Raw genomic sequence first — 12,431 nt, 5'->3', positions numbered from 1 at the left:
GCCCCCTCAAAGCTTGTGCTGACTCCATCTGCTGGATTGGGGACATAACCCACTGTCTGGACTGATCCATGGTACTACAGGAACGAAAATTAGCAGGTAAATAATAATTTTCTTATAGTACCCCGGACCTCTCTATGCCCAGCTCGGCCCTCCAGATGGGACCCTCGGGGAATGCTGCTGGGTTCAATATAGACCCAGGAACCTTTTTCTGGGTGGAATTCTTTAAAGGTCTGTAAACATTCGTCCAGGTGCAATCGGCGCCACTGGTGACACAGCCACAGCCTCCACCAGAGGACCCAAACCTCCCAGGCCCTTCTCAGCCTCCCAGAGATGTGCCTCCCCCAGACAAAAAGCCTAACCTTAGGGGACACAGACACATCGGAGGAAGACCAAGACTTCCTGGAGGAAGGGAAAATCCCTCCAGGAACGGAACCATAACCGAACCATGATGCGTTTCTTCTCCAAAGACGAGCTACCAGACCTCGTGTCCCTGAGCCTGAAGGAGCTGGCCATTCCAGGCACAAGTGCCACAGTGGAGCCAAAGACGAACCCTCTTCTGGTCGGGCTCCGTCAGGCCTCCTGCCATTTCCCATTGCTGCAAGCCATACAACAACTGATCGACCTGGAATGGAATGCTCCGGAGGCCAGTTTCAAGGGAAGACGGGCCCTAGAAGCCCTATATCCACTGGAACCCTCAGCCAAAGAACTCGTGGTGTTCCCCAAAGTGAACGCCATGGTCTGCACTGTCACAAAGCGCACCACCATTCCAGTCGGAGGAGCAGCACTCAAGGATGCCCAAGACAGACATCAGGAATCCATCCTTAAACAGTCATTTGATGCAGCAGCTATGTCACTGCAGATCGCTGCCTGCTGTGCCACGGTGACATGCGCATGCTTGTCACTGGTCAGGAACACCACCACGCCCGTCGAAACATTAGAACCAGCAGTCTTTCCTCACGGATGCGACTTCCAACCTGGTGCGCACCTCAGCCAGGGGCGTCTCATTCATTGTAGCAGCCAGAAGGCAACTCTGGCTCCGAAGCTGGTCAGCCGACAAGACTTCCAAGATGAAACTCACGAGAATGCCTTTTAAAGGAACCCTCCTGTTCGGAAGCGAACTGGAGAAGTTAGCCGACAAATGGGGCGAATCTCCAGTACCTCAGTTACCGGAGGACAAGGTCAAAAGAAGCCAACGCCCCTCTCCCTGAACATCCAAGGGCAGAGGATCACAGCATTTTAGACTGTATAAGAATACATACCAAGCACCTCGCCCCACAGGCAGGGGCCAGTCCTTTCGGAACAAACATAACAAAAGGGGAGCCAGCTCAGGTCCAGGCCCCAGCCGCACCCCACAATGAGAATCAACAAACCCATCCACAGGAAGAAGCCTATTCTATTCTACCAAAGATGGGTCGAGATAACGTCGGACAAGTGGGTCCTAACCATCATTCAAGAGGGATACTTTCTGGACTTCCACAGCATCCTTCCAGACAAATTTGTGAAATCTCCTTGCCACTCCCCCTCCAAGAGGACGGCAGAGGAAACCACATTGACCAAATTGCTTGCCTTAAAGGCTATAACACCGGTGCACATGCACCAACGAAATACTGGGCACTATTCCATCTATTTTATCATCCCCAAGAAAGAGGGAACGTACCGGCCCATCCTGGACCTCAAGACAGTCAACCGCTACCTGAGGGTACCACGCTTCTGCATGGAAACCCTATGTTCGGTCGTAAGGGTGGTACAGCCAGGAGAATTTCTGACCTCCCTGGATCTGTCAGAAGCCTATCTGCACATCCCGGTCTATCATGATCATCAGCGCTTCCTACGCTTCACAATCCTGGACCATCACTATCAGTTCCGAGCGCTACCCTTTGGGCTAGCTACAACCCCGTGGTCGTTCACCAAAATCATGGTTGTAGTGGCAGTGACACTGAGGAAAGAAGGAATCCTCGTACATCACCTCTCTCTACTGATCCCTCTCTACTGATAGAACTTATAGCCAAACACATAAACGCCGACAAACCTGCTATAATCCTCGGAGACTTTAATTTACATGTAGATGCTTCTCCACAATCCATCAACTGCCAAACAGTTCTTTCCTCTCTCAAACATTTGGGCTTTACTCAAATTATCAACAGTTCTACCCACAAGGCAGGCCATACTCTGGACCTCATCTTTATTAACGAACCCTTTAACATTCATACTAACCCAACTTGCTCACCAGTACCATGGTCAGACCACAAAGTTATCCACACCACCCTCAAGATCAACAACCCACCACCTCAAACCACTAACAAAACCACCATCCACTTCAGAAAACCATGCTCTCCAGACATACTCAGTGAAAAGATGTCGGATGCATTAAAGCAACTTGATCTCACAGACGCAACAACTGCAACTACCTCTTGGATCAATATTAACAATAAAATTGCAGATCAAATCTGCCCAACTACAACCAAAACCATACAACCCACACTAGACAATAGGAAACCTTGGTTTACACCTGAACTTAAATCCCTTAAACAATCTCTTAGAAAAAAAGAACAAAGCTGGAGAAAAAACCCAACCACTTCAACACATGCCATCTACAAATCCATCCTCAACAACTATAGGAATACAATCCTTAGAACAAAGAAAGAATTCTACGGAAAAAAAATACACCACTTTATATTCGATTCAAAAGCTCTTTTCTCCTACGTCTCCTCTTTAACCAAACCATCTCCTCCTACTATCCCAGACCACCAAGCTGTCAACAAAGCAAACGAACTAGCCAGCTACTTCAAAACAAAAATCACCAACCTTACTCAATCAATCACATCCAACAGCCTTACCCTAACACACCATCTCACATCCTTGCCGCAACAAACCACAAACCTGGATTCATTCAAGCTCACTTCTTCACTGGAGATTGAAAACACACTCAAAAAATTCAAACCTTCCTCCCACCCATCTGACCCAATACCAACAAATCTCCTCATCGCCATACCAAACACCATCTCAAAACCAATTGCAGAAATTATCAACACATCCCTTTCTCAAGGTTTAGTTCCTAACCAGTTAAAATTGGCAATACTAAAACCATTACTAAAGAAACCAAACGCTTGCCCATCAGACCCAGCTAATTTTAGACCCATCGCAAACTTACCACTTATCGCCAAACTGATGGAAAAAATTGTCAACAAGCAACTGTCAGATTATCTGGAAGATCATAACATTCTATCCCCAGCCCAATATGGATTCCGAAAACGCCTAAACACCGAATCGCTCTTACTATCTCTCACTGACACAATCCTCATTAATCTGGAGAATAAACAATCTTACCTGCTCATTCTTTTGGATCTTTCCGCTGCATTTGATACGGTAAAACACTCTACTCTAATAGACCAACTAGCCAACATAGGGATCAAAGGCACAGCCCTTAGATGGTTCCATTCCTTCTTAAGCAACAGATACTACAAAGTAAGGATAAACAACAAAGAATCGCACCCAATCCTGACAGAGCAAGGAGTCCCACAAGGATCATCACTTTCACCCACCCTCTTCAATATCTACCTCCTCCCTCTCTGCCATCTACTCTCAAACCTTAAGCTTACCCATTACCTCTATGCAGACGACATACAAATCCTCCTTCCGATCACAGAATCCCTTCAAAAAACCATCACGTACTGGAACGAATGCCTACAGCCCATCAAAAACCTACTCTCAAGCCTTAACTTAGTATTAAATGCTAATAAAACCGAAATGCTCATTGTCTCCCAGGATCCACGCACAATCTCTTCCAGCCTTTCTCTACCTAACACAAACAACTCGTTCTCATCTGACATCAGAGACCTTGGAGCACGGCTAGATAATCATCTAAACCTAAAAAAGTTCGTAAACAATACTACAAAGGACTGCTTTTACAAACTGCAAGTCCTTAAAAAACTTAAACCCCTCCTTCACTTCTCCGACTTCAGGCTAGTACTGCAATCCATCGTTCTTTCCAAGCTCGACTACTGCAACTCCCTGCTACTAGGTATTCCCGCCAACACTATCAAGCCATTACAGATGGTTCAGAATTCAGCGGCTAGAATTCTAACTAGCACTAACAAAAAAGACCATATCACCCCAATCCTTCGGAGCTTACATTGGCTCCCCATTAAACAAAGGATACTCTATAAGGTACTCACTATCATCCACAAAGCGACAAACAATCTAGCCCCCATCACATTAAGCTCTCAACTCCAACCGCACACTTCCTCCAGACCAATCAGAAGCGCATACAGAGGAACACTGCATGCTCCGCAAATAAAATCATCATTGAGCAAACGTGCGCTATCTTCAGCAGGCCCACACCAGTGGAACACGCTTCCCCCAGATCTTAGACTAGAACCCAGTTATCAAGAATTCAAAAAAAGACTGAAAACTTTTCTCTTCCAACAAGCTTTCCCAGACGCTTAATCTTACTATGACTGACAGACTTCCATCCCTTAACTATGGACACTGTATAAAGTACTACTTTTAAGAATCTGCAACTGGACAATTATCTGTGAGCTCAAAAATTCACTTTATTTCATATATATATTAGGCATTGCTTATATTTATATTTATTGCTACGTTAAATAGTTATACTTCTTATATAAAATATTATATTTCTTTATTTATTACCAGTTAAAATATTATCACTTTATTTAGCACTATGTTAAATTGTCAACCAGTTATACTGTTCCATATGTTATACGGTTCCATGTAAAGCTCCGCTATCTGTTGAGCAGTTCTTCGTTTTATGTAAACCGGAGTGATTTGTAGTCCCTACTAGAACTTCGGTATATAAAAATTAAAAATAAATAAATAAATAAATAAAATAAATCTGGATGATTGGCTGATTGGCTGATCAGGGCAAAATCTCCAAAGGAAAGTCATCAGACGACCACCAGCATCAAGAATCTACTGGAGACCCTCTGATGGGTCGTCAACGTAACCAAGAGCTGTCTGCAGCCCTCCCAATCTCTGGAATACCTGGGAGTCCGGTTCAACACCAACAGGACAAGGTCATTCTCCCCCCTACAAGGAGAAGGAAATTGATGGATCAGTTGAGAAAATTGTTGAATGGCGCTTGCCCCATGGTATGGAACTACCTCCAAGTCCTCGGACTCATGACATCAACCCTAGAAAGTCGTACCATGGGCAAGGGCCCACATGCGACCACTACAACGTTCCCTACTGTCACGATGGAACCCGATATCCCAGGACTACACCATCCGCCTCCAGTTGCCGGCGGAGGATACAGCTCCTATGTTGGCTACAAGAAGACCATCTAAGCAAGGGAGTAAGGCTATCCCCACAGACCTGGGTCTTGCTCACCACGGATGTTAGCCTGCGAGGGTGGGGAGCCCACTGTCAGAACTGACGGCCCAGGGGCAATGGGACAAGGAAGAGTTGGGATGGAACATCAACAGACTGGAAGTCCGGGCAGTCAGACTAGCCTACCTACGATTCAGTCACAGACTCTGAGGAGAAGCTGTCAGTCATGTCGGACAACGCCACAACAGTGGCCTACATCAACTGCCAGGGAGGAACCAGAAGCCAACAGGTGTCCCTGGAAATAGACCCCCTAATGATGTGGGCAGAAGCAAACCTGCAAGGGATCTCGGCCGCCCACATTGCGGGAAAAGACAGCGTCACTGCGGATTACCTCAGCAGAGAAAGTCTAGACCCAGGGGAATGGAGGCTGTCAACCACAGCCTTCCAGTTGATAATAGACCGCTGGGGAACCCCAGCCATGGATCTTCTGGCAACCCGGTCCAATGCCCAAGTTCCCAACTTCTTCAGTCGCAGACGAGATCCTCAATCCCAGGAGATCGATGCCCTCGTCCAAACCTGGCCACAGGAAGATCTGCTGTATGCCTTTCCTCAATGGCCACTACAGGGCGGAATCATCCACAAGATAGAACACCACAGGGACTAGTATACTCCTAGTGGCCCTGGACTGGCCAAGAAGGCCGTGGTACCCAGACATGCGAAGACTTCTGGCGGGGAAACCCCCATGCCTACCTCCACATAGGGACCTCCTTCAGCAAGGATCGATCCTCCACGAAGACCCAAATCAATTCTCTTACGGTCTGGCCATTAAGAGGACTCCCCTGAAGAAGAGTGGATACTCGAGGGTAGTAATTGACACCTTGCCCCGAGCACGCAAGTTTTTCACATCTTTAACTCTAAGGCTCCTGATCTTGAAGACTGCATTCCTAGTGGCAATACGTTCAGCCTGTCGCATCTCCGAACTTCAAGCACTATCCTGTCGGGAACCGTTCCTCAGACTCACACCAGGATCATAGAAACATAGAAATGACGGCAAAAGAAGACCAAATGGTCCATCCAGTTTGCCCAGCAATTTTTGCACTTTTTTTTCTCATACTTATGTTACTCTTGGCTCTTAGTAACCTTTTGGTTCTATTTCCCTCCCCCCCCCCCCCCCCCCCCACCATTAATGAGAGAGCAGTGTTCGAACTACATCTAAGTGAAATATCTTGCCCAATTAGTTAGGGTAGCAACCGCCGCAATAAACAAGCCACACCCACGCCCACCCAGACTAAATAATTCAGTCCTTGTTGATTGTAGTCTGTATATAGATCCACCTTTCTTCATTCCCCCTGCCGTTGAAGCAGAGAGCTATGCTGGATATGCATTGAAAGTGAAGTATCAGACTTTCTCCCCTGGCGTTGAAGCAGAGATCTATGCTGGATATGCATTCAAAGTGAAGTAACAGGCTTATTTGGTTTGGGGTAGTAGCCGCTGTAACAAGCAAGCTACTCCCCGCTTTTTTGTGAATTCAAATCCTTTTTTCCACATTTCCTCTTGCCATTGAAGCTTAGAGCAATGTTGGAGTCAAATTAACCTTGTGTATGTTTATTGAATAAGGGTATTATATACAGGTAGTAGCCATCATTCCCGCGAGCCACCCACTCTTCATTCACGTCCTCTAGACATTATGGATCCACAGTGTTTATCCCAGTCCAGTCCTTCACAGTTCTGGTCTTCACCACTTCCTCCGGAAGGTTATTCCAGGCATCCACCCCCCTCTCCGTGAAGAAATACTTCCTCCCTGGAGCTTCTAATCGTGACCCCTGGTTCTGCTGATTTTTTTTCCCGACGGAAAAGGTTTGTCGTTGTCTTTGGATCATTAAAACCTTTCAAGTATCTGAAAGTCTGTATCATATCACCTCTGCTCCTCCTTTCCTCCAGGGTGTACATATTTAGATTCTTCAATCTCTCCTCATAAGTCATTCGATGAAGACCCTCCAACATTTTGGTCACCCTTCTCTGGACAGCCTCCATCTTGTCTCTGTCTCTTTGGAGATACGGACTACAGAACTGAACACAGTACTCCAGGTGAGGCCTCTCCAAGGACCTGTACAAGGGGATAATCACTTCCCTTTTCTTACTCGATATTCCTCTCTCTATGCAGCCCAGCATTCTTCTGGCTTTAGCTATTGCCTTGTCACATTGTTTCGCCGACTTCAGATCATTAGACACTATCACCCCAAGGTCTCTCTCCTGCTCCGTGCACATCAACCTTTCTCCCCCCATCGAATACAGTTCATTCGGATTTCTACTCCCCATATGCAGGACTCTGCACTTCTTGGCATTGAATCTCAGCTGTCATATCTTCGACCACTCTTCCAGCTTCCGTAAATCCCGTCTCATTCTCTCCACTCCTTCCAGCATACCCACTCTGTTGCAGATCTTAGTGTCATCCGCAAAAAGACAAACCTTACCTTCTATCCCATCCGCAATGTCGCTCACAAAGATATTGAACAGGACCGGTCCCAACACCAATCCTTGCGGTACACCGCTTAAAACCACTCTCTCTTCAGAGAGAGTTCCATTCACCATCACACATTGTCTTCTATCCGTCAACCAGTTTGCAATCCAGGCCACCACCTCGGCACTCACTCCTAAGCTTCTCATTTTATTCACCAGTCTCCTGTGCGGGACTGTATCAATAGCTTTGCTGAAATACAAGTAGATGACATAGAGTGCTCTTCCTTGATCCAATTCCTTGGTTACCCAGTCAAAAAATTCTATCAGATTTGTCTGACAGAATCTTCCCCTGGTGAATCCATGTTGCCTGATCCAGCAATTCTCCCAACTGTAGATAGTTCACTATTCTCTCTTTCAACAGCGACTCCATTACTTTTCCCACCACCGAGGTGAGGCTAACCGGTCTGTAATTACCAGCTTCTTCTCTGTTTCCACTCTTGTGAAGCGGGATCACCACCGCTCTTCTCCAGTCACTCGGCACCACTCCCGTTTCTAGGGATCTATTGAACAGGTCACACAGTGGACCTGCCAGCACATCTCTGAGCTCCCTCAGTATCCTGGGATGAACCTCATCAGGCCCCCATGGCTTTGTCCACTTTCAGTTTCCTCAGCTCTTCCCATACATTCTCTACTGTAAATGGAGTTACATCTACTCCATTCCCCTCTAGTTTAACTAGCAATGATCCATATAGCTACGCACTGTCCCCTCCTTCCTTCCAAAGGTGGTTTCTCATTTCCATCTAAACCAAACCATCTCGCTGCCATCTCCAGACGAGCATAAGGACTCTGAAGACTCCTGCCGCGTTCGCCATCTTAACATCGGCAGACTCCTAATCCGCTACCTGGAAAGATCGGAATCTGTACAAAAGATGGACCACCTATTCGTCCTTCACAGCGGGAAGAAACAAGGGGAAGCAGCCTCGCGGGCAACCATAGCCCGCTGGATCAAAGAAGTAATCAAGGCGGCCTATGTAGAGGCAGGCAAGCCTCCACCTCTACAAGTCAAGGCCCATTCCACAAGGGCCCAGGCAGTGTCCTGGGCAGAAACCAAGATGTCACCCGCCAAGATCTGTCGGGTGGCAACATAGTCCTCCATTCACACCTTCTTGAGGTTCTACCGCCTGGATGTGCAGGCCAGGGAGGACACAGCATTAGCAAGGGCAGTACTAAGTGGACTAAGTGGACCACGGGCAGCCTCCCACGCTAGGAAATGGAGAAATTACTTACCTGATCATTTTGTTTTAATTAGTGTAGACAGATGGACTCAGTATCCCGCCCATGGCTGCCTCAACATACGGAAACATCGGGTGACAATCCCAGAGAGCAAGACAAGCATGGGTAAGCCAGACTTACCCCTAGTTAAGACACCCATAGTTACAGGGTGTCTGTGTTTCTCGGTTGACGACACTGGCGGTCTCCAGCTACAATTCACGTCAACTAAATCAAGTTAACCAAACACACATATATCCACTATTGCTTTTCGAGGAGAATTCTGAAAAGCAGAGCTTCCTGCACGGGTATATGTAGTGCTGACATCAGATTGAAATCTGACTCAGTCTCCAACTGCTATCAGGAGCACACTATACCCATTGGTCCTGAGTCCATCTGTCTACACTAAGGAAAAGGAAATTATCAGGTAAGTAATTTCTCCAATGGATCTCCCCATTGTAATTTGCTGGGTACTTCTAGTGATCCAGATTCTCCATTGTCTGAGACAGGATGCTAAGCTCAATGGACTATTGGTCTGACCCAGCAAGGCACTTCAGTTCTTCTGACAATTGCCTCTGATTTGTGCTGTGCCAGCTGGTTTAAGCGCATCCCAGAAAGCTCCACCCTTGGAGTCCCTGGTGCCAGAGGCATATGCTGAATGATGTGGAACTGATACTATAGCATATTCATTGTTAGTCACTTCTTTCCAGAATCTGAACTGCAGCTCTTGTTTCAGAATTTGTACTGTGAAATCTCTCAGCTGAAACGGTCACTGCAGCTCCTGGAGACAGAGAGGTCTGTGTTGCAGGAGGAGCTAACAAAAAGTGAGGAGATGAGCAGGAGAGACTGGATTCAAAAGAGAATATTACTGCAAAAGGAGGTGAGTGACAGCTGAATGCATTCACAGCACAGAAAGGTGTAAGAGTACCAGAGGGCATCTTGAAGGAAAAATGATGATACCCAGTTCTGAGAGCAATTAGCAGTGCTTTGATACACCTAATGTAAAGCAGTCTCATGTTAGATTTATATCATCGTGTTAGCATTATCACTTAACACCCAATATCTCAGGTTGTTTGGGATATGAGATGTACTTAACATGCAACTGTTCATGTAATTTTGGTGAAGTGGAGATTTTTGGGACCAACTCGGCTCTGCTCTGTCTCTTGCTGACGTGTTAGTGACACTGATACCATTGTCCAGGGCATTCTGCTGTACTTAACTAACAAGAAGCCTTTCTGTTCCAAAGGTTACCAAGCTGAGACTGCTGTATCTAGAGACCGAGAACACCAAGTCTGAAATTATCATGAAAACTACAAGACATGTAAGGACTGGTGGTCATCCCTCCATAAAACCTTAATACTGAGGCCTGTCTAGTCTTCACCCAAATCTCTCTAGCAACTGAGAAACTGGCAGGTGGGGGAGGGAAGAGGGCCTGGTTTCTTTCTGCTTGCACAGTTGTTCCCAGGGGATGGGAAGAGATTTAATTACCATCCAGTTATTACTGGGCAGGGGTTTATGCTTGAAGAAGAGGTGCATTTGGAACTGGGATTACAGCCTTGCATTCTGGAGGCTCTGCTGGGGAAGGAACATGCCATCTATTCACTTCCAATGTCTCCTCCATACCTTGTATTAAAGTAAACTGCTCAAGAATGGAGGTTACACTGAGTAGAGCAGAAACTGTGTTCACCTACCTCTTGAAGGTGCAATATAAAATACTGTAAAATCCTGTCACTGCTAGGAGCAGTGCAACACATTGGATATGGACAGTGAGGAACGTAGGCATTTCTGATCCTTACCAGGCAAGTCTCCAAGCATCAGATCTAACTCAGATTTGAGGTGAGGTCTCACTTTCAAGGGCTTTTTCTCCAGTTTCACCTCGGCTGTCTCCATGCTTGCAACTCTGGGGTTGGTCTGAACAGGGTTGAGTTTGTATTCTTATTTTACAGAGAGAAATCCTAGAAGTGAATCTCTGTCGTTCTGAGAAGGAGGTGAAGAAACTGGATGATCTCCTGGAGAGGATTCGAAAGGTGAATTTGTTGTGGTGGAGGGACCCAGCAGGAAGGATGCCTGTAGTGGGGAAGTTTTTCAGGAGTTAGACTGATAACTCTTTTTCTCCTTCCTCCAGGCTCTCCTATCAGTCCCTGAAGTGGTGGCCAGTTGCCAAGAGCTCAAGGAAGTGACAGACTTTCTGGGTTAGCAAGAGGATAATGTGCATTGGAAAGGAATTATATGCCAGAATGCTGCAGATGAATAACTCATGGCACTTCATCATACCCATCATGCATTGACTGATACTCTTGCGCCCAACCTGTTTCCAGATAAGATAATGCAGGCATTTCTAAAGAAGAGTTGGAAATGTATATTTTAATTTTTCTCTTAACCTAGAGGTTTCATCTGTAGTGAAGTTGGGCTTAATTAGATGACTTTCTAGGGTACTGGCAGTGAGCTCCCACCATGTGTGCTGCAACCAGTGTCATTAAGAAGGGTTAAGTCATCTGAGTTGTCATCTTAACATTATATTTCTAGGAGCATGCCTAGAGCAGTACATCCTTTAAAAGTGGTCTGTATTTAAATAAATTTTGTAAACTGCAAGTTGCATGGTCTGTCCTCTTGCTGTAAAGCTTATTAACAATCAACTCTTACACGGCATCCTTTCAAACAGACGGGTACACAATGTCTTGCTGCTCATCTCCAGGATCCATTAGTGGCTTATGTAAGTACATAAAATACATCAACACCTACTCACTAGCAAATAGTCCATCTAAAGACCCTCAAACCAAGCTTAAAATATAAAATATTACTACAAGATAATTTTCAGTTTCTCCATCCTCCATTATGCACTAAGTTATTATACCCATGTTAATTTACCCATGTACAAAGTTATTTTACCCATGTAATCTGTTTCCAAGTTTTAATACCCTGTTCTATGTAACTTGCATTCCTCATGCTTGTCGTTTTCAGTTACAATGTAAACCGAGATGATATGCAAATTCTGCATGAATCTCGGTATATAAAAATGTTAAATAATAAATAAATAATAACATAAGATATGCCATACTGTGTCAGACCAAAGGTCCATCAAGCCCAATATCCTGTTTCCAACAGTGGCCAATCCAAGTGACAAGTACTGGCAAGTACTCAAACATTAGATAAATCACAAGCTACTATTGCTTATTAATTACTATAATAGCAGTTTATGGATTTATCCTCTAGGAACTTATCAAAACCTTTTTTAAACCCAGTTAGACTAACTGCTGTAATCCCATCCTCTGGCAATGAATTCCAGAGCTTAACTATGTGTTGAGTGAAAAAGAATTTTCTTTGATTTGTTTTAAATGAGCTACTTGCTAACTTCATGGAGTGCCCCCTGGTTCTTCTATTATCTGAGAGAGTAAATAACCGATTTACATTAA

At 45.5% G+C, this 12,431-nt stretch overlaps 1 protein-coding gene across 1 annotated transcript in view; it reads left to right on the top strand.

The window, feature by feature from the left end:
* SPAG5 (sperm associated antigen 5) overlaps positions 1–11,915 on the top strand; it is a 131,844-nt gene extending 119,929 nt beyond the window's left edge. The window contains exons 15-18 of the mRNA XM_029613522.1: positions 9,755–9,898; positions 10,265–10,339; positions 10,965–11,045; positions 11,144–11,915. Coding sequence (XP_029469382.1) covers positions 9,755–9,898; positions 10,265–10,339; positions 10,965–11,045; positions 11,144–11,215 — 372 coding nt within the window. The 3' untranslated portion in view covers positions 11,216–11,915. The remainder of the gene's footprint in view (positions 1–9,754; positions 9,899–10,264; positions 10,340–10,964; positions 11,046–11,143) is intronic.
* The last annotated feature ends 516 nt before the right edge of the window (positions 11,916–12,431 follow it).

The sequence above is a fragment of the Rhinatrema bivittatum genome, chromosome 8 (genome assembly GCF_901001135.1).
Source record: "Rhinatrema bivittatum chromosome 8, aRhiBiv1.1, whole genome shotgun sequence".
Classification (NCBI taxonomy): domain Eukaryota; kingdom Metazoa; phylum Chordata; class Amphibia; order Gymnophiona; family Rhinatrematidae; genus Rhinatrema; species Rhinatrema bivittatum.
Note: the sequence above shows the minus strand (reverse complement) of the source record. Positions and strands in the feature narration are given on the sequence as shown.